The sequence below is a fragment of the Halichoeres trimaculatus genome, unplaced genomic scaffold, assembly GCF_033239565.1.
Source record: "Halichoeres trimaculatus isolate MK-OKI-2021-1 unplaced genomic scaffold, fHalTri1.1 fHalTri1_scaffold_16, whole genome shotgun sequence".
Lineage (NCBI taxonomy): Eukaryota > Metazoa > Chordata > Actinopteri > Labriformes > Labridae > Halichoeres > Halichoeres trimaculatus.
The window spans coordinates 22753859-22774655 of record NW_027437194.1 but is presented as its reverse complement, the minus strand read 5'-3'; the positions used below and the strand labels follow the sequence as shown (position 1 = coordinate 22774655).

The following is a 20797-nucleotide window of genomic DNA, read 5'->3' as shown; positions in this document are numbered from 1 at the left end:
CTTTGGGGGCAAAAAATATGTCGCAGTTCTACTATTTTTATGCACTTTTTATAATGTGTAGCTTTTAATTAAATATGCCTAATTTTTCATCTATTTTCAAAATAGCAAATGCATCTGATTCAGTGACCATTTTTGCCGCCAGGCCGATAGCGGGCAGTAACACGAGGGGACGCCGGTTTCCAGCCACATGAGAGTGAATCTGAAGAAGTTGAGGAAGAAGTGGAAGAAGCAGGAACAAGAAGAACACATCTTCAAAATGACCAAGAGACTAGGAAAGGTAAGAAATTCTTATTGTATTCATTTTATCCAGCTGGAGAAGACTTCAAAACACTCACTCTAGTTTACCGTGTATAGGTTAAGACCAGTAAATGAGTTAAATACCGAATTTATGTTTCGTCTTCGACAAAATGAAACCATAATGCCGTCCCACAAACGGTTACTAGTAAGTGAGTTTGAGCTGTCAGCGAGGCGTGATTCAGCACTTTCATTTCGCTGGAATAAATAGAATTAAGTCTTTGAACACAAATGTTCCTTGTTTTGCTGAACAGGTTGGAATAAACAGTGTTGTGGCGAGATGTGTACCGGCTTGTTTTTAGACTCTGTTACCGGCTAAAAGGCGAAAACAGACGGACTTTGGGGCTGGGTTGTGACGTCACACCCCAGCTTGACCATAAATCCTTCGTAAAAATTCAAGCTTTATATAACTAAACCATAAAATCATTCTTTTATATACAAAGAAGTGTTCTAATATGTATTTTAAAAAGTTATTGTAGTCAGGAGGAGAGGTCGACCTGAAAAGGGTCGTCTAGGCCTCCATTTTGGTTGAATTTGTTCAAATCCTTCTATCTTTCTCTGTTAAAATCTCAATTTAGACAAAAAGAAGGGTCACCAAAAATGAAAATGTGTGTTGAAGGGGGATAATGCGAAATAGAATGTCACCACATTGACTTGGGTCTTTGGGTATTATCATTTAGCCCCCTATTTTCAGAGAATTGATGCTAAGTTAAGGGCCAGTGATCTTCTGATACTCTATGTGTATCTATATGTATCACCCAGACCGTCCTGGTGGTCCAGGGCAGCTTCACTCTGTCTCCAGAGCCTGTACCAAGCAGTTTTTGTTCTCAGTAGTCCTGGTACAAACACCTGGAAACTTCTGAAACTGTTGTGAACTGTATGGTCTTGTTGACAGTGAGTTGATTTCTGTGCCCAGTCACACAGTGCAATACATTAGACATGACACACATTTCTTTTGGTTTTCTTTGTGGTGTGGCTGCTCTGAGTCATGAACTCACCGTGTAATAACTTCAGTGAAGCGTTGGGTCACGTCACTGCTCTCTGAATTCCCCTGATAACCCAGTTTCACTGTTCAGGTAAACAGAAGTGCCCTCACAACCAGATTTAAAGCCTGCTATTGAAACAAGAACCAGCCTTCCTGTTCTTCTGTCATTTATAAACCACTGCAAGAGGTTTAGGGCCACTACTAACCGTATCATCAACATTATTTAATGGTTAACTTAAGATGGAAGTAACAAATGGGGAGGTGAAAGGATGCAGAAATCATAGACTCAAAAAAAGAGGTTAAGAATAATGTACTTGTTTGGCTTCTTGTATTAAGACATTCATATTTCAAGACACTAAACTTGTACAATCTTCTTTTTTATTCTTTTGAGTAAATCCAGGTGTCATTTTTTGTCTTTTAATATCTTGAAATTAGACATTTTTCTGTACTTGTGAGGTGATTGTGGCTCAAACTAAGCGTAATTAGTTACACATATTTTTGGCATAAACACTGGCTTAGGTTTACTTTCTCTTTTATACTTTCTGTTTCAATTTGACTGAAACTGAGTTATAAATAGTCTTAGTTTCACTTCATGCAGATTCAGCAGTGACAGCAATAGGAATCTGTATTATTTCACACACTTTTAAAAACAGAGAAACACCATGCTTTACAGATAAAATCAATACTTAATCTGAAGCAGGTCAGTGAACTCTAACTGTAAAAATCTGAAATCCCTGTCAAATAATCAAGTAGATGGGAATGAGAAAATAAAAGAGAAATGTGAGAAATAAAGTGATTAGATTTTGAAAACTTAAGAGCCTCAAGCAACAGGAAAAAAAAAGAAAAAGAGAGTAAAACAAAGAAGATGTTGGTAGATGGAAATAAAAAGGCTTAAACCACTAGCAGTAGATTAAGAGAGATAAAATCTTTTAAATGAAACAAATTGAAGCTGTGATTTTGATTTGGCGGTCACATTATAGATTTTTCTACAGCCACCGCTGCCAACGATAATTAGGTCAGACAGTCTCAGCACCATTCTGTTTTTGTTTGTGCATTTTATGAATAAATTAATCTGTAAAAAAAAAAAAAAGAGAAATAGCTGAACATTAAGGGACATTTTATTGAATATGTATAAACTGAAAACAATCAGATAAATAAAAAAGAGTGCACATAACAACAGCATCCCTTTGTTTTGGATGTATTTGAATTCATTTATGACTGTTTTGTTTTGTTTTCTCAGGAGCTGGAGGATATCCGCAAAAATGGGCTGAAGTGTTTCCGTAACATTCAGGTGGATGAAACAGATATTAAACACTGGCAAGGGCTCATTCTCCCTGTAAGTGCTGAACTTAAAACTTAACTTTTGTTGCTGTTAAAAAAAAGACTCAACTGAATGAAAAACTTATCCTCGCCTTGTTCTGTCATATCACTTTTTTTTTTCCTAGGATTGCTCCCCGTATGACAAAGGGGCATTTCGGATCGAGATCAATTTCCCCACAGACTATCCCTTTAAGCCACCCAAGATCAACTTCAAGACAAAAATCTATCACCCCAACGTGGATGAGAAGGGCCAGGTGTGCCTGCCGATGATCAGCGTGGAGAACTGGAAACCAGCCACAAAAACTTGCCAAGGTGAGAATAAAGAGATGGCCCCATGTGTAAATTTTAGGGATGCACAATATTGGATTTTGGCCGATACAGATGATCACAAGTTTGTTTGTTTTTTTCACTGTAAAGAAAGCTAAAATGAGAGATGTATAATAATCAATGTTAACTGTTTTTTCAGCTTTGTAACTGAATGCTGGTAGTTACTGTTTATCAGAGTAATCCTGGTTATAATCATATCTAACTGGTTGTCAAACTGAGGATTGGTTTTCCTTTAAAAGAACATCAACACTGGTTATATTGAAAGCCAAAGAGCAGGAGCAGGAAAAGAAAAGATACTCTGTCTCACTCTGACATTGTTCTAACATCTAGTTTTGGATAAACTCTCATTCTGACATTTCAGATGTTTTCAGCCACTGTTTGCTCGTTATGAAGCTCACTTAGGCAAGCCCTATAAAAGTCTTCTCAGTACATCTAAAGTCAAACAGGAGTTTGTTGCAGTCTTCAGCTTCACCACTAGATGGCACCAAGCTCTACACACTGGCCTTTTAGATAAGGACAAAATGGAGACAAGTTTTCCATCTGCACCCTGTTTTTGTCCACTTCTATAAAAAAAAAACAGTTGGTAACAAGGTTATAATAGTTTTGGATTTGTCATTATAGTTTAGTTTTAGTTAGTTTTGACATTGTTTTTTCCATTACAGTTTAGTTTTTATTAGTTTTAAAGCAGGCATTCTAGTTTTTATTTAGTTTTGATTTTTGCAACAAGGCTTAGTTTTAGTTTAGTTTTAGTTTTTCATACCTTATTAACCAGGTGCAGGATTCAAAAAGGTCAGAGTAAATATTTTGTCATACTGTTTATTTTCAAGTCCAACATAGTGCTCACTGCTCAGTCAATGCTGATACCGAAATGTTGGCTGCTGCCTTAAACACATGAAAATAATATAAACTTAGTATAAAAAATGTAAGCATGAGTTATATAAAATAATGTTGACATAAATTACATAAAAATAATATCAACATAAATTGTAAAAAAACAATATAATATGAGCGTCACTAAATAAAAACTTGGACTCTGTAACAATTAAACTATTACAGATGCTCTGATTTATTGCTCCACTAAGTTTCATTGCAGCACAGAGCACAGCCAGTCAGTGCAGTAAACAAGCACGCCGCTATGATGGTGCCGTACGGCACTGACAATTGCCGAAAACTGTCTAAAATTGGTTGGGAAAATGTGTCGGATTAATTTAAATCCCAAAGGCTATAAAATGGATGGATGGATGGAAAAACTATAACTAAGGGAATTTTGTCTTTAATTTTGGTTAGTTTCAGTTAGTTTTGTGAACACAAGATACAGTTTTAGTTTACTTATTGTTTTGTTTTCTTTTCTAGTTTTTATTCGTTTGAGTTAACTGCAATGTATTTTGAATTTTAGTTTTCCTTTTTAGTCTCGGTTTAGTTAACTATTATAACCTTGGTTGGTAACATGAACATTAAGATTGTCTGTCTTCTCTCTGCAGTTATTGAGAATCTGGTCAGTCTGGTAAACACTCCAGAACCAGAGCATCCGCTGAGGGCTGACCTGGCCGAGGAATACACAAGAGACCGCGCCAAATTCATGAAGAATGCCGAGGAGTACACGAGGAAACACAGTGAAAAGCGACCCACTGACTGATGACACGACACGCTGACCTTTACAGCTCTTTGCTTCGTTCCTGTTCCCAGAGCCTGCTCTGACTTTCTGTTCTGACTCCAGAAAACACACACACACACACCCTGTCTCTCTCATATCTGCAATGTTGTAACACTCTCCAGCTGCTCCTGATTAAAGCTTTGTTCCTTGATCACTTTGCCAAAAAAAGAAGAAAGAAAAAGCAGGATTTTTTTATTGAAAGTGCAGGCTCTGTCTTTTAGCTGTCATACTTTGGTTGTTTCGACTTCTTTCTACTGATTTCTTTTTAGAAAATTAAGAAAACTATCAGAGGTGGTGGTGTCCCTCAGAGGAGAAAGTGCTGATCTGCTTTTATGTTGAATGTTGTCTGATGAATCGTTAGCTCATGCAGACCTATTTACACACTTTTAACCTTTGTTTTTTAATGTTAAGAAGTTCTAAAGCATCTAATGCTGTTCCAGTCTATTGTCACCTTCATTTGCCTTGTTGGATGCTCTGCACATGGTAAAAGTTTAACTTTGTTACTCACATTAAAAAGGAAAGTGTAAATAAAAAAAACAGGACACAATCTGTGCGCTTAAAAAAAAGATGGGATGAAAGGAAATGATTAGTTTCTTCCTCCTCTGCTGTCCTCTCTGGAGGCAGCATTATATTGTTTTTATGCAGATGGGAAATCAGATGTTTCATTTTGGTGAACTACTGCAAGTCTGACTATCAGACAGAGTTCTTTAAAGCACTTCACGTTAGTTTTTGTCTCTGTGGTGAGTTAACAGCAACCTCAGCTTTAATATTATAACACACTTGGTTGCTCTCCTTTATTTGACTGCTCATCCTCTGACCACTATGTTGGAAATCATTTTTGTACTGAGATGTTGTAGTTGTTCGAAGCACTGATTGGCTCTTGTGTTGCAGTCTGTTTCCAGTCCTGTTGGCTCTTTTCTCCTTCAGTAAACACGATATTGGACCGTGATTATATCATAATAGTTGAACAGTCGTCTTGACTGTACACCTTTATACATGTAATGTATGGCAATACATCCGACTGTAGGTGGTGACAGATGGTCATTAATGAATAAAGATTTGTGATAGATGCTGAAAAACTGTATCATTGTGATTATTGATTTCATTTACATCCTACCCAGGTAAAAAAAATAACTGCAGATTAATGCTCCTGCTTTACTGCCCCACCTGTTTTATAAACATCCACACAACTAGAAATACACTCCAACAGGGGTTCTCAAACTTTGTTACACAGTGGACCCCTTTCAGATTAGACATTTTTCCAAGGACCCCCTAGTTATCCTAACAATGATTATCTTAATGTTAATACTTTTTTACAATGTAGTATTTTGCAATTATAGAATGAGGCTACATTTTTATTTTCCAAGTAATTCATCTAGTAAACTTAAAGAAGATGTTACCTCCGAGGCAGTGGTGGGGCAGTCACCCCCCTCGTGGCCCAATGGTTGAAAAACACTGAGGTGACCTCACGGGAGCCAAAACATGTGTTTGCCCTGACCTTTTAAAAATAAGTGCAGGCCACTGCACAAAGTATTTTTGTTTAGGTTTTTTTCTATTGTGACACATTATTCATTGATAAACATCTCACAATCAGAGAACTGATCTCACGGCAAAAAACTAAATTGGAGAGGAGTATCAGAAAATATAGCTGATTCTAATGGTGCAAGAGAAACCCCAGTTTGTTGCAAGGTTATAAAAGTTATAATAACTAAAACGAAACTAAAAATGGAAACTAAAGTTTAAAATACATTGCAGTTAACTCAAACTAATAAAAACTAGAAAAGAAAACAAAAACAATAAGTAAACTAAAACTGTATCTTGTGTTCACAAAACTAACTGAAGCTAACCAAAATGATAGACAAGATGTCCTTAGTTGTTCATTGTGCTGCGATGAAACTTAGTGGAGCAATGAAATAATACATCTGTAAGAGTTTAATGTCATATGAGTCTGCCTTTATTGTTACAGAGTCCAAGTTTGTAATTATTAAAGCTCATATTATATTGTTTTATATCATTTATGTTTATATTATTTTTATTTAATTTATGTTAACGTTATTTTTATATAATTTATGTTTATATTTTTTATACTAAGTTCATATTATTTTCATGTGTTTAAGGCAGCAGCCAACAGTTCAGTATCAGCATTGACTGAGCAGTGAGCACTATGTTGGACTTGAAAATAAACAGTGTTACAAGATATTTACTCTGACCTTTTTGAATCCTGTACCTGGTTAGTAAGGTATGAAAAAACTAAAACTGAACTGAAACTAAACTAAAACTAAACTAAAACTAAGCCTTGTTGCAAAAATCAAAACTAAATAAAAACTAGAGTGCCTGCTCTAAAACTAATTAACACTAAACTGTAATGGAAAAAAAATGTCAAAACTAACTAAAACTAAACTATAATGAAAAATCCAAAACTATTACAACCTTGGTTTGTTGATATGCTTTTTTTTAATGATTTAGCACACTTTTACAACTGTTTTTTAATTATTCCGCAGACCCCCTAGCTATGGTAATGGACCCCACTTTGAGAGACACCAGAAAATGCACCCAATAAACTGACAGTTCTCTCTGTAAAGTCCTCTGAGGGGAGTACACTGTCCCAACCAAGTGGCAACCTCTGGGCTTGATATATAAAGTTCATGTTAAAGTGTTAAAAACTGCAGTTTCTCAAGTGTCCACTTGAGGCTGCCTGCAAAAACACCAGAAACCATATACACACCCATTCATAAATCTGATCTTTACAGCAGAAATAAACATGCTTATGGCCTGGTTCAAAACATGATTTTGGCCTTTATCAGCACACACCGGACAGGGGGAAGGGTTCATTGTAACTCATTATTTAGTCAGCACCTGAAGTGGCATGGTGTCCACCTGTAAGTCAGGTCAACCATGCCCTTATATGGTCAATACTCATAAGTTTATGTTTCTTCATGTCAGGGCTTTCTTGATCCCTCACAGAGTGTGTAATGTTGTTTCACATAGATGATGAATTCAACTCCTCTAAATGAGCATGCAGCTTTGAAAACAACTGGTACACCCTGAAACAGGATAGCAAGATACACATGTACCAGTTTGTGAACCAGTTTTAGGCAAATCTAAAAACCCAGGAGACTTTAGAATCTATAAAACCTGCTCAGGAGTCTGAGATTTGTGAAATGATAAAAAGAAAAGACAGCACAGCTTCAGTGTTTTCTCTGTTTGGTTTTATTGGAGTCAGGGTTACAGTGAAGACCTTGAGGTAGAATTTCCCCCTAACTGTCTAAGATTAGGTTTCCCTAAAGATTTACAATATTTTCCAGAAGCGTAAAGAAACCTCCTCCTCCTCCTCTGCAGAGATGGACTGACGTGCTCCTGAGGCTCAGCAGGCTCAGTGTCAGGGAGCTGTTCCTCCTGCTAACATCGCCAACATGAAGAGTCCAGCTTTTATTTCCTGAACTGAGCGATGGGAGCCGGGACTTTGATGTCCTGACCCTTCTCCAGCTTCTTCTCACACTCGATCAGGTAGTGAACACCGTCAATCAAGAGCTGCACCAGCTCCACCTGAAAACACACCAAAAGATGAATGACAGCACCAAAACCATGTAGGATTAACCTCAAAGGAAATACAGTCCACTTCTCTGACCTCAGATTTGCCTAGACGGTCATTGTTGGAAATGTCAAAAGTGTCTCCAACAGCAGCTGTGTCCACTCCTCCTGTGCCTCTCTTCTGCAGCCGCAGGTTATCCAGAATTTTGGAGAAACGTGGGTCCTGCAGAACAAACATTTAAGCATTATAACTTTTTCTGCACAGACAAAACACCAAAGAACAATACCGCTTCTTTATCTGTCCAGGTGTGTGTGCCTGTGTGTGTTACCTTGCTGAGATTTGGCAGGCGGACGTGCACACCCGCCCTGAGCCCGGTGCCCAGGTTGGAGGGACATGTGAGGACGTAGCCCAGACGTTCATTCCACATGAACTCCCAGCCTCTCTCCTGGATCAGCTGCTCCACCTGTGAGACATCACGTGACATATTTTAGTGATCCTCATCCTTTTCTGGGAAACTCAGCTGATGCATTCAACAAAGACTATTCAAAAGACTATTTTATGGATTAAAGTTGTGGAGCATCTGCAAAACTTCTTATAAAAGTAGGAGTTAGTACTTTTACCACAGCAAGGCCTAAATCTTAATTTTTCTCCTTTGAGTTTTTTTTTTTTTTTTAAACCAAATATACTTTAAGAAGTGGAAAAAGTTGGCCAGGGAAATTTTTGTTTGCATTTTTCACCAGAATGAACCATGAAATTTAAGAACAAGTCAGATCCAAGCTAGACATGTTGATATTTGGTGCACAGATCTCTGAAGGGAATCTCCGCAGCACTTTAGGAATCTGTCTTCAGTCTGGTTTGTACCTGTTTGAGTCCTCTGCAGAATCTATCAAACACTCTCTTCATGTTTCCTCCTTTCTCCATGGAGATGACTCTGGTGTGGTCCTCCTCGTTGACCCAGATCAGGAAAGTCTTCTCATTGTTGTGCCTGAAGAGAAACAGCTAAATGAATTAATAAAGAGATCTGCAGGAAAAACACTGGAGTTCACGTCACTGCAGGTGACTTGAGGACAAAAGGACACAGAGACGGACAGAGTGCACAGGCTCTACTAAACCATATATTAAAACTGGTTAGTTTGTAACTCTTGTCAGTTTCATTCATATTTATTCACCTTGAAACTAAAATAATGTCACAGAAATGACTCCATTTGACTGACTTCGGGGGTCAACCTCATTGAGCTCATGACCTAATTAATGATCCCCTTACGAAAGAAAAATATATTGCAGCATATTGGAAAATATCATGTCATATATTGGGTAATATATTCCCATATATGGGATTTAGTATTTATATTTTCCAATATATTGCAATATATGGAGAGCGGGAATCATTTGTATATTTTGCAATATAATGCAATATATTTCATGAATATATAATATATTGTATATGTGCCCTCAATATATTATTCCATGTATATCATAATATGTCCATAATATATTACAATACATTTCAAAAAATATATTGGTACATATATTTTTCTTTCGTAAGGGTCTTCAATCCACAAGCAACACCAGAGGCAAAATGACCACACAGCAAGTACAATCAGTCCACAGGAAAGAGTTAGCTTAGCATCATATTGGTAACCAATGTGGATATTTTCACACTGGATCCTGTCCAGTAATCTGAGTGACGACAAATTTAACATCTAGTGGCGAAATCACAAACTATGTTTTTTTAAACAGAACACGCTGTTGTTGTTAAGGGGATTAGGAACTATTATAGGTACCCACCGAATCCCGTCTGTAGCACCGAGTATTAATAAGCATAAAATCAAATGGTACCATGTTTAGGTACCTAAACGTATCCTTGTGGCTGTGAGAGAGTGGAAGAGTAGGCAATTTTCCATGCTGGACATGAACGCAGCATTGTGGGGGTTATATAATGAAGAATAAATAAATTGAAAAACTGTGAGATTTCATCATCCAACAAATTCATGTTTATTACCACATAAACATACAAAAGTACTGAAAATTGGTACCCTGGAGTACTGATACTGATTGCCAGGTACAGGGTATCTATACCTTATCGTTTCAAACATGAAAGGTACCCATCCCTAATTGTTGTGCGGATGAAATTATCTTTGCTCATGGACGACAAGAGCAGGAGAACAGAGGAAAGTCATCAACTATTTCAAGCGTATGTAATGCGTGAAGAGCATGCCTACACAAACACTCCAGTTCTCCCCAAATTTAGTCAACTTTAATACAACGCAGCATCAAAACTAGTGTTTCAAAGCCCTTTCAAACCACTCCTGTTCCTTTAAGCCCTGGCCTCTTTTTGGGGTCTCTGCTAGAAAACCAACAAATTGACATTAAAAAGAGTATACCTCTGCATCTACAAGGACTATTTGAATCATTCTAGTGTCAAAATAAATGGAGCACTTAAAATTGGTGAGCTGTCAGTATTGGTATTTATGTCACTGACTTAGAGTAATAACTTAAGTATTACTCAAACAAAAAGAAAGTCTGGTTGAAGTATGACTTGACAGCAATTGTAGCTGAGTTTCTCCTGTTTAACCTGATGTGCAATATGTGATAAGTGCTTAGATTTATTCCTTTAGCCTTTTGATGTGGAGCGATATCAAAGTCCCCCAGCTGGTGGACCTTAGGGTTTAAGAGGTGAACACCCACATGCATGAAGAGCAACAGGTCTTTTTGAGCGTCACATGTTTTTATAAAAGATGAACCATGTGTCTCTGGTATGTATCTGAGCTTAGTGTCACACAGCAGACATGCAGCAGAGCTGAAGAGACCCTACCAGATGCCCCTGGCGTCTGGCCAGTCTCGGGCCATAAAGGCACATGTCAACAACGGAGAGACGGGTTTGTCAAAGAGGAAGTGGTCCTACAGGAGGGAGGAGGGAGGGAGAAGAAGGCAGAGTTTCAGGAGTATTCTATATCAGCTTTAAGTGGACTTGCATCCAAACTTTTCTTTTACTCTTGGTCTGTCAAAACATCAACACAATATCAGATGATTCCTGACGAGAAGTAATTCCCCCAGCTGCATGTCACTCTAACCACAGGAAGATGAAGTAGACAAAATGTATGGAAGCATGTCAACTTAGATTGATGGGAGGGGAGAAGGGAGAGGAGAACTGGTCATTCATGATGGAAACTGACTCTAGTTTCTCACTTTCTCTGCAGAACTAACACCTTTGAATAAAAACTGTTTCAGCCTTACCAAATCCCTCTGGAGTCAGGCCAGTCTCGAGCCATAAAGGCCGAGGTGAGCAGCGGAGACACAGGCTTGTCAAACAGAAAGTGATCCTTTTGAGGTGCAGCGAGAAGTAATCAGAGAAGAAGAGTCAACGAGACTATCTGGATGAGCTCCTCATGTGAAAACAGGACGGGCTCAGTCTTTAAATCAACAATGCATTAACAAAACTAGCAAGAAAGAGTACAATTCAGCATTTCATTATGGCGTGATTCCTTTGAAAGCAAGGAGGAACTTAAGAGGATATTTTTGTGATTTAAAGGAAACACCCGGGCAGAATTTACAGTCAGCATCCAACAGAAAACTGAGAAGGCCCATAGCTGTTAGCTCCTCCACACTCCTGTGTCTGTGGGATCAACACTTGAAGGATAAGAGCTTTCATAATTGAATAAGATAATTCCTACAGTCATATACTAACATGAATATAGACTCACATCAATGAGCTGCTGCTGCTCCTTCTCCGTCATGTCACCCAGGCCGTAGTAGCGTCCAGCCAAGTCTCCCTGCAGACCGGCCAGAGCCGTCACCACCACCCTCTCCACCTCACGACGCTCCGCCCTGGAGCAGGCCGGGGGGAGGCTCAGACCACGGATACTGCGACCGGTACGAACACGAGATGACAGGACGTACTTCTCGTCAAACATGCCGTGAGTGATCTGGAGGAGGATGTCACAAATGTGTGAGGGTTTGGTTTGGTTTGATATGTGTGAGAGAAGAGGAGTGATGGTGGCAGTTTTAGGGTGTGGGAGTGTGGGCACCTTGGAGGAATCCAGGTCGGTGGGGTGGGTCATGGTTCTGGGGTCGTAGCCATTGTGCCTGTCTTTGATGACGGGGTCAAAGAGCTCGGCAAACACCTGACAGGAGGAAGACACAACTTACAACAACTTACAACTTAAGTTTGCTTGCTAAACCATCATACCTTCAGGGATAACACAGCTTTGACCTTTGACCTCTTACCTCATAGCTCTCCTCATCCCCAGCCACACAGCCTACAGTCTTGATGAAAGGGTGTCCAGGGTTGTCCACACCAGTCTGGATGCACTGGTCCAGGGTCCAGTTATTGGGGGTGAGTTTGTCCCTCAGTTTGGCGTAGATGGCCGGAGTCAGAGCTGAGGCCATGCAGTTGTTGTGTTTCCTCAGGTCAGGAAAATCAGAGCTGCAGGGAGGAGAAAGATTCACAGCTTTAAAGCAAAGTGTGCTGAAGCTGTGAGGTAGTGGTGGGCATATCGATCTAAGTATCGATAGTATCGATACCAAGATGAGTATTGGTATCGGATTGATACTAGCGTGATGAGATCGATACTGCAGTTCCTCTAAAGTCGTCCAACAATTTACTTTACTTTCCTCCATCTGCCGCTTCTCTGTGCAAATGGGAGGAACCTTTTTGTTATTTTCCACTTTTGATTTTTTTTCCTAAAACAATTGTAGTGGTAGAATTATTATTTCATTACTTTTATACAGTTTAAATTTTGTTCTATTGTTGGGGTTAGTTAATAAAAAGCATTTTCATTGCCTAAAATATTTGTGCTGTGTTTTACCATGATCATAATCAAAATCAACCAGCTCAAGGCAAAATCACAAATTATTCAATGATCATCACATTTCATGTAAAAAGTATGGGTATCGGTATCGGTATCAGTATCAGTGATACTATAGCCCTGTATTTACTTGGCATCGGATCGATACCAAAATTCCCAGTATCGCCCACCCCTTCTGTGAGGTGGAACTTTTGGGTCGTTTTCAAACCACATGGGGGCAGCACTGCTGATAGATATATCAACACCATAGACTGGATGATACATGGGCGTAATCCAAGCGGCAACCTCCGGTCTAAGAGTTTGAGACAATGCTGAAGTGCTAAAATCTGCTGTTCGTCGAGTGTTCGCTCGAGGCTGGCTCTGGAAGTACAGGAAGTCACATACACACCAAGCCTAAAAAAGCTGTTTTCAAAGCAGAAATTAACCTATTTACAGCCTGGTTCAAAAAATGTCTCCTGTCAGAGCCGCTAATTTCACCATTGGCACCCACTGTAGGGGGGTGAATTTTTTTCTTCCTCGGCCGTTTAGAGGATTAAGATTGCGAGCTCTTCCAATAAGAGGCACAGCTGAGGGTCACGTGATCGACAGGCCAGTACCAATATGGCCGCTATAGCCGATGTGCCTTGTTTTGTTTTATTTTATTTTTTTGATGGTATAATGTGTATTTTATTTCACATTGTCTGAACTGTAGCATTTAGTGGGCCGTCCTTTTTTTTTATTATTATTTTTTTAAATTTATTGGTGAACTGTACAGATTTACATGTGATATATTTACAAGAAAAACAGACATTTCATTTCATTTCATCATAAATCTAAGAGCTAAGTAACATTGAAAAAACAGGTAACAAAAAAAAGAACAAAATCAAAACACAAATCAAAAATTTAAGTAAATAAAATAACCCATGTCAGACAAAACCAAGAATACAGAACTAGTACAAAACATGACAAATACAATCTAACACATCATTACATTATAGAGGTATATTAAGCTATCATATTGTCATAAATATTACATAATTCTATTGATTTTTTGTTTGTTAACTGTCTTAATGACTGTATACAGACCCTGATCTCGGCAAGTAGTAGTTTGAATAATGGTTTGGAACTGGAGGATTTTGCTTTGTGGATGTGGTATTTACCAAAAAGAATAAACATGTTCACTGTTTTCTCTACTTCCTTTTTTTGAGGGGCTATAAAGTGTTAATATGTTTCCTGCCCTAAGGCCTGATGTGCTTCATTTTCCATTTCAGAAACAGATGGGTGGCATCGGCGAGACTACGTCCATGTTTTATACAGTCTATGGTAGAGAAGCCCATCGTTGGAGACAAAATGCTGCACACACTCATCACTGCAGCCAGAAGTCTGCAGGATCCACTCGGCTGGAAAAGAGTGTGTGACTGAGAGTATGTGTGAAAGTGAGGGTGTGTGTGAGTGAGTCAAAGGTTACGCAGCTGAAACCTGAGAGTGTCAGTGATACTCAGAGTGGTGCCGGTGATCCTGCTGTGACCCCTGTGCTCTTTCATATCCTCTGATATCTACAACTCCACACACACCATCATACTGATCAGTACACACAGCTTAATGTAGTAACTGTAACTTATGCTCGAAGTTTCCCCTGAATTTATTCATCGCCAGAGGTGGCGTCATGAATGTATCACCATAATGTTTATATTCAGAACGGAACCTAAATAGATACTGAACAGGTTATAATAAAACTTCCATTTATATAACAGGAGTGTATAAACTCTCATGATGTCATTGTCAGCTTCCTCTGACAATGAGTCATTGTTATGTGAAGCACGTGGTTAAAGGAGATAATTATAGAGCTACAACGGTCACTGATTCATCAAGGTCAGCCTCACAGAGCACCTCAGATACACTCTAACGCCATTTCAAACAAAACTCTGATCTCATTCTACAGGAAGGGATTATCTTTATATTTTAACATATTTCCATCTTCAATCCTTAAATGCAGCTGCTCTTCATCTCTCTTTATTATCAGATGTATAGTTCTGTGTTCCCAGGTAACCATCAGTAACAGGTTTAAGGTTGCTTCAAGCATCCCTCTGGCATCTGCTCTGAGGTAAGTGTCAGTGAAAGGTTTAAAAAAGTCCCTTCTATCGTTTTAGTTCAATCTACCGTTGAATATTTCCTACAGAGATCGCTCTTTAGTTAGGGTCTGATTTAAGGTACTCTAAAAGTTCCTGTTTGAAAATGACTAGCAGCCTGATTCGAAGAATCAATCAGGGTAAGCCAGGTAGAGAGTCTATTTTTGCGTTTTTTTTTTCATATTTTAATTCAGTTACCTTAAAGCAACCATAATGAGGTACCCTTTTCACTAGCACTTTGAGAATTTTTTTCGGGTACCCTTTTATGCCAAGTTAGGTTGCACATATTGTAAAGGATACCCTTGATTCTCTTCTATAAAAACTGTTAATCATCATCATCATCTGTTTTGAGGTACCCTTAGGATCTTATAAAATTGAAAGGTCCCTTATTCTGCTCCTTTTCTGCAGTTTAATATGGATCATTGATGTCTTCATGAAATGGTAGTAACATGTTTTGGTCCAAAAAGCCAACAAATCAAGCACAGCAGCATTGTTTCCAGGCTCTCATAGCACCTCTGTTCAGAACGCTCTGATTTAGTGGGCGTGACCTTCATATGTAAATGAGTACCGCTGATACCATCCCGCTCTTCCGCATCAGTGAGAGCCCTGCCACGATCCAGTGCACAATGTTTAGAAAAAAACCTGTAACATTACAGGTTAAAACAACAACAGGCTAACGGCAGCTACAGTTAGCATCCTGAAGCTAACACAGAGACAGGGGGGACACCAAGGAAAAGCTCTTACATCTGCTCCAGAGAGGAGTGGGCAGCGGGGGGAGGAGGGTCGGCTCTGGTGGACCAATCAGGTCAGACTTGCTCCTGATTGGTCCAAAAAAGGGACTCGCTGACGTCGGCAAACCCCGGAAATTCCAAACAGCTTGTTTTAGGTCAGGATTTTACATTTACAAGCACCACTAAGTACATGTTTTGTCATTAAATATCACATTTTGTGGGCTGGGAGGAAAGCCGAAGACCCACAAATTTCACTAAAAGACTTAATAAAGTGATTTTTGCATGATATGGGACCTTTAACCCTTATTGTTCTGCTAAAGGTACTTTTCACAACATTCCTTTACAAATTAATTTCTGGCTAAGGGTTTTCTTTGGCAATTGGTTCAATCGTTTCGAGGTATCCTATTTTTTTTTTTTTTTAATCTTTTTTTAATCAGCAAGGGCCCCATTGAGACTAATCCCTAAGTACCCTCAGCTTCTGAAAGGTACCGACTCCAGATACTACTCCAAATACTCAACTATAAGTTTTTCTGCAAGGTTTTTGATGATATATTATCATACAAATTCAAATACCCTTTGATGATTACATATACCTATGGGAATTTATTTTTAAGGTACCCTTGTGTGACATTTCAGGGTTAGCATCAGGGATAACCTAAAGTTCATCCAGTCACAGAGCAGTAGTTTCCAATCTAAGTTTCTGTGTTAATGTACCTTTTAGAGGATCTACTAGAAGGTTCTGTGAGGGCCGCCTTTATAAACCAAATGCTGTTCAGTTTTAGAAATTGTATTTAAATAAGTTAGTTTCCTGTAACTTTGCTGTCTAAAGACACTTTTAACTTCAATCATGTGGTACCACATAATGACTGTTTCGTGGTACCCTGTCATATTCATACAAAAGTGTTCATAAGAAACTTGTTCTGCCCCTTTCAGGCACAAATACTTCTCATGCAGGTATCCTGTGTTTCATTTCCTGAACCTGTGTTTCCTATCCTCTGCTGACCTTGTCCTTCATAATACGCCACCTTGTGTGATATTTAACTCTGGAATGAAACTGAGGTGGGGTTTTGCTTTCTGTTGTACCTGTTTAAGTTTTTTGGTCTCACCTGGGAGGATAGAGCTTCTTCTTTGTCTCGGCCACAAGAGAGCTGTTTTCACTCATCAGGTACCCGGTCGCCATAGTTCCTGCGCCCAGGCTGGCCAGGAGTGCGGCCGTGTTGCGGCCAGAGATCAGGCGTGTGAAAGAGCTCGCCATCTTTCTGCTGGTTCAGAAGTCTTCGTCAGAAGCAAAAGAGCTACAGAGAGATCAAGAACAAGAGTCAGTTTTCTACATCTCTATACTAAACATGATTTTCAACCTTTAGATGATCAGAAATCCCTGATTTATTTATCTATTTATTTATTTCTTGAGCTATAAATCATGTAAAGCTACTATGAGGACACCAGAGGGACAGAGTAAAGGCTAGACATAAAACAACCTCATTAAAGGTACAATATGTAATTTCTGCAGCAGGGCTTTCGCAATATGAACATTGAAAATAGATGTTACCTCTGAAAACTATTCCTTTTATTTGTCATACTGAAGCTAAATAACCTTCAATGCTGTCTCTCCTCTAGTGTGAGACTCTGGAAAAAAAAAACATTCTTGCTCTGGATTAATGCATGAAAATGCAAAATGAAAAAAAAGGAAAGAAAAGGGAGAAACTTGTTTAACCCAACATGAAAGTCAGGATTTGTCATAGCACATTTATTTTCCAGCAAAATAAATAAATACAAATTGTAAGACTTAGCTTTACGAATATTTAAGGATGTGACGGATTTCTGTTTTGTTTATTGGCAAGCAAGGTAGTTAACAACTTTGCTAGCAAACTGATAACTAATTGCTAACAAAAAGATTTTTTTTTTCTGTACTCTTTAAACTCTGTATTATAAAAAGTAGCAGTCAGATGGCAGTCAAGTCCAAATACAGAGAAAGAAAGAAAGAAAGAAAGAAAGAAAGAAAGAAAGAAAGAAAGAAAGAAAGAAAGAAAGAAAAGCTTTAAATGCTGTCATAGCTACATTTTGGCTAACATGCCAACAGTTAGCATGCCAGCTAAGGGACTATAGTCTCCATTACCTCTGATCTGTCTGCTGGATATTTATGCTGCATTTAAATTTTTATCAGGGAGGGATTAGCACCTTAAAAATGTCTTCTGTATAATCAAATAAATAAATAAATAAATAAATACATAAATAAATAAAAATGATTTCCTAATCTCACATATCTGTGCCCAGTGTGACCACTCTGACCCCTGACCTCCCACAGGCAGGTTTTTTGTTAAATACTGTAACAAGCTTAGGCTGCTAGGGGCTGGAGCAGATGCTCTTAGCCTCTTAGTCTCTCACCCACAGGACGACTGGTTTCATATGTCCACTAATGCTTCAGTCAGAGAGAGCACACAGGAGTCCGTCTGAAGCTGCCTGAGAGGTGTAAAGAACTTAAGTGATATCAAGATGATCTCAAATGTTAGATTTAAGACCTTAATCAAATCTCTTAATGAAACTGTTTGACTGAAGGTCATCTCCCAGCTCGTCTTTCACAGAGAGTAACTGAGTCTTAATATAGAGATGAGTCTGTGAAGACTGCAGGCCTCCTCTTAATAAATGAGCTCTAAAATGATTAATCTCCTCATACTGAAGGAAGGATTTTAATGAACTGAACATATCATCTGAATATTTCACCCTCTGTTCTCTTTTGAGGTAAACGACAGCAGATACTTTGAGTCAGACATGATATTATTTATAGTTCACCCGGCCGGGGCAGAGCTGGCAAGACCAGGTGCCAAGAAATGAAGCATCTTTGGCTCACAGCACTGCTACATTCTGAACTGGTCACAAGACCAGACCCTGATGAGGCCAAGTCAGCAGGACAGAGGGATGGGAACATGTCGAGGTAAAGATTTAAGGTGAGAGGGCGAAGCTGAAGACGACGTGGGAATAATCAGAGGAAGATATTTAGGCCAGTGTGCAGTCGGGCCTTGCAGAAGCTGTGCTGTGAGCTGACATGGGATCATATGGTCTTATGGGGAGGATTACACCAAAACCACTACAGACCAGGATCAGCCTCCCCTCCCTGCTTGGAGTGACCTTTTAACTCGTGAGCAGGAGGAAGGTGTAAGAACAGCTTCGTCCTCTCCAGAGGACACAGGACAGTTAAAACAACTTCAGACATTTAGAATAAAACATTCAGGACACATGTCAGAAAAACCTGCACCAGGAACACGTTTAAACTGCAAAGATGCAAATCTTACACAACATACTTGTCCAATTTCTATTAAGTATCTTGAAACATTTATCATCTGCTACATTCACTTAAAACATCTTAATACAAGATTCATCTATAGACAGAAAAAATACGCTAAAGTTTCTCACATGTAAAGACAGGAGCAGCAATCAAACTTTATAAGTGAGGTTTCCTGTGATAAGACGACTTTAAGAAAATGGGATGAGGTAGTTTCAGCTGATATTAGAGGAAAACGCTCAGAGATCTGAATTTTCTGCAGTGTGAAGAGAGATTTTCTTTTTTACTTTAGTTCAGATTCACATGTTAAGTCAAAGTGTTTCTTCAGCTTTTCGCTACTTCTGCAGAATCACAGCTTCTGTCCATTAAGGTCACAATATTTTAAAAGTATTGGCATGCAGTCACTGTAAAAAGCACAATCAGATGTCTCCAAGTAAAAAAACAAACGTGCAAACAGAGCTGGGTCAAAGCTTTTAGCCTGTTGGTAACTTATTAAGGGCTCTCGGGCCCTCCTGTTTTAAAGAAAGAAAGAAGGTACAGTACCTGGAGGAAAGCTGCTCTGCCTTCTTGCTGAAGGTGTCCTGTTGAAGAGCTTTTCACTCTCCTCCTGGCGGAGACTCCGCCCCCTCACGTGGATTAAACCTGGAGTCCAATCATAAGTTCAGACACAAACCTTTACAAACCAATGGAGGGCTGCAGAATGATCCATGATGACCACTCGGAGTCCGGTGTCAGAGTCCAGTTTGACCTTGATATTTTCAACTACAGCCAAAAACACACACACACACACACACACACACACACACACACACACACACACACTAATCTCTTCCTGTTCCTCACACACTCTCACACCCTGACCCGGAGGGTTCACACAGCAGCTGGAGAAAACTCTCACACAGGGGAGACGATAGTTTTAAAACTTTCTGCAAAATATAAGCAGATAATCAAAGTGATAGGAAGAAGAAAATAAACTCTAAACATTCTCTAAACTGTTAGTGTTGGTTTGATCTTTTGTATACTTTGGCAGTGCTGAAAACTGCAGTTTAAGTGGCTGCTTAAGGTTGGCTGCAGAAACACCAGAAACCACATTCACACCAAGCCAGAAAAAAGTTTCTTTTTTTTTTTTTTACCTTGGAAATAAACGTTTACAGGTACTTCAAGAAATAACCTCAGTCTGAATAGACCATTTCTCTATCGGCACACACTGAACAGAGGTTGAGTTCTTTTCTAACACAGCAGTTTGGAAGTTATTACGATGGCAAGTTTGCCCAATCAGAGGCAAAGCTTAGCTGATTGACAGGTGGGCGCTGTGAGTGAGGGTGCTTAAAACCCACCCATTTCCAATATGGCCATTGCCATACAATTTTTTTAGAACTCTGTGTGTGTCCCAAATTGTGCACTACTGCACTTACACTCACTGTGTTTTATTTATATTTTTTTTTAAGCCTTTAATTAGATAGTAGAAAGAACAGTGGATAGAGCAGGAAATAGGGTAAGAGTGGGGAGTGACATGCAGTAGGATGGACAAGCTAGCTGTGCTAACCCAGCGACAAAGGAAATACCAGGGGGCAGAGTAGCATCATACTATTCACAGCGTAGCTAACAGAGCTAACATTGGACATGAACACCACATTAGAAGAGCTTCACCTGCTGTGAGCAGACAGGATCCAGGAGACAGAGACTAATCTAATCAAGTCTATTCTATTCTGTAAGTGTGTTTACACTGACAGTATGGAAATATCCAGTGCACTTTGA

General features: G+C 39.1%; 2 protein-coding genes across 4 annotated transcripts; one reads left to right on the top strand and one right to left on the bottom strand.

Moving 5' to 3' along the window:
• Window positions 1-148: 148 nt before the first annotated feature.
• On the top strand, window positions 149-5649 carry LOC141805104 (ubiquitin-conjugating enzyme E2 L3-like). The gene is made up of 4 exons (XM_074689838.1): window positions 149-277; window positions 2520-2615; window positions 2725-2911; window positions 4408-5649. The coding sequence occupies exons 1-4, from the start codon at window positions 188-190 to the stop codon at window positions 4560-4562; spliced, it is 528 nt and encodes a 175-aa protein (XP_074545939.1). The 5' UTR covers window positions 149-187; the 3' UTR covers window positions 4563-5649.
• Window positions 5650-7907: 2258 nt separating this feature from the next.
• Window positions 7908-19696, bottom strand: ckmt2a (creatine kinase, mitochondrial 2a (sarcomeric)). 3 transcript variants are annotated; one of them, XM_074690136.1, is made up of 10 exons: window positions 19583-19696; window positions 16866-17054; window positions 12340-12538; window positions 12141-12236; window positions 11817-12038; window positions 11350-11435; window positions 8974-9097; window positions 8441-8575; window positions 8209-8334; window positions 7908-8126 (listed from the first exon to the last, which is right to left on the bottom strand). In XM_074690136.1, exons 2-10 carry the CDS (start codon window positions 17012-17014, stop codon window positions 8010-8012), a joined length of 1254 nt encoding a protein of 417 aa, XP_074546237.1. In that variant the 5' UTR covers window positions 17015-17054; window positions 19583-19696; the 3' UTR covers window positions 7908-8009. The 3 variants fall into 3 exon arrangements, with proteins under 3 accessions (XP_074546237.1, XP_074546236.1, XP_074546235.1); XM_074690135.1 differs by lacking the exon at window positions 11350-11435 and adding an exon at window positions 10928-11013; XM_074690134.1 differs by lacking the exon at window positions 11350-11435 and adding an exon at window positions 10928-11013 and having other exon boundaries at window positions 11817-12236.
• Window positions 19697-20797: the final 1101 nt, after the last annotated feature.

What these genes read in the sequence shown, in the direction of transcription:
- LOC141805104 (XM_074689838.1), top strand. Translation starts at nt 188, where the DNA reads ATGAGAGTGAATCTGAAGAAGTTGAGGAAGAAGTGGAAGAAGCAGGAA. An exon ending in TGACCAAGAGACTAGGAAAG is followed by an intron (nt 278 to 2,519) that starts GTAAGAAATTCT and finishes TTGTTTTCTCAG; the next exon opens with GAGCTGGAGGATATCCGCAA. An exon ending in AGCCACAAAAACTTGCCAAG is followed by an intron (nt 2,912 to 4,407) that starts GTGAGAATAAAG and finishes TTCTCTCTGCAG; the next exon opens with TTATTGAGAATCTGGTCAGT.
- ckmt2a (XM_074690134.1), bottom strand. Translation starts at nt 17,014, where the DNA reads ATGGCGAGCTCTTTCACACGCCTGATCTCTGGCCGCAACACGGCCGCA. An exon ending in AGCAGCAGCAGCTCATTGAT is followed by an intron (nt 11,014 to 11,816) that starts GTGAGTCTATAT and finishes TCCCTCCTGTAG; the next exon opens with GACCACTTCCTCTTTGACAA. An exon ending in GCCTGCCAAATCTCAGCAAG is followed by an intron (nt 8,335 to 8,440) that starts GTAACACACACA and finishes TTTGTTCTGCAG; the next exon opens with GACCCACGTTTCTCCAAAAT.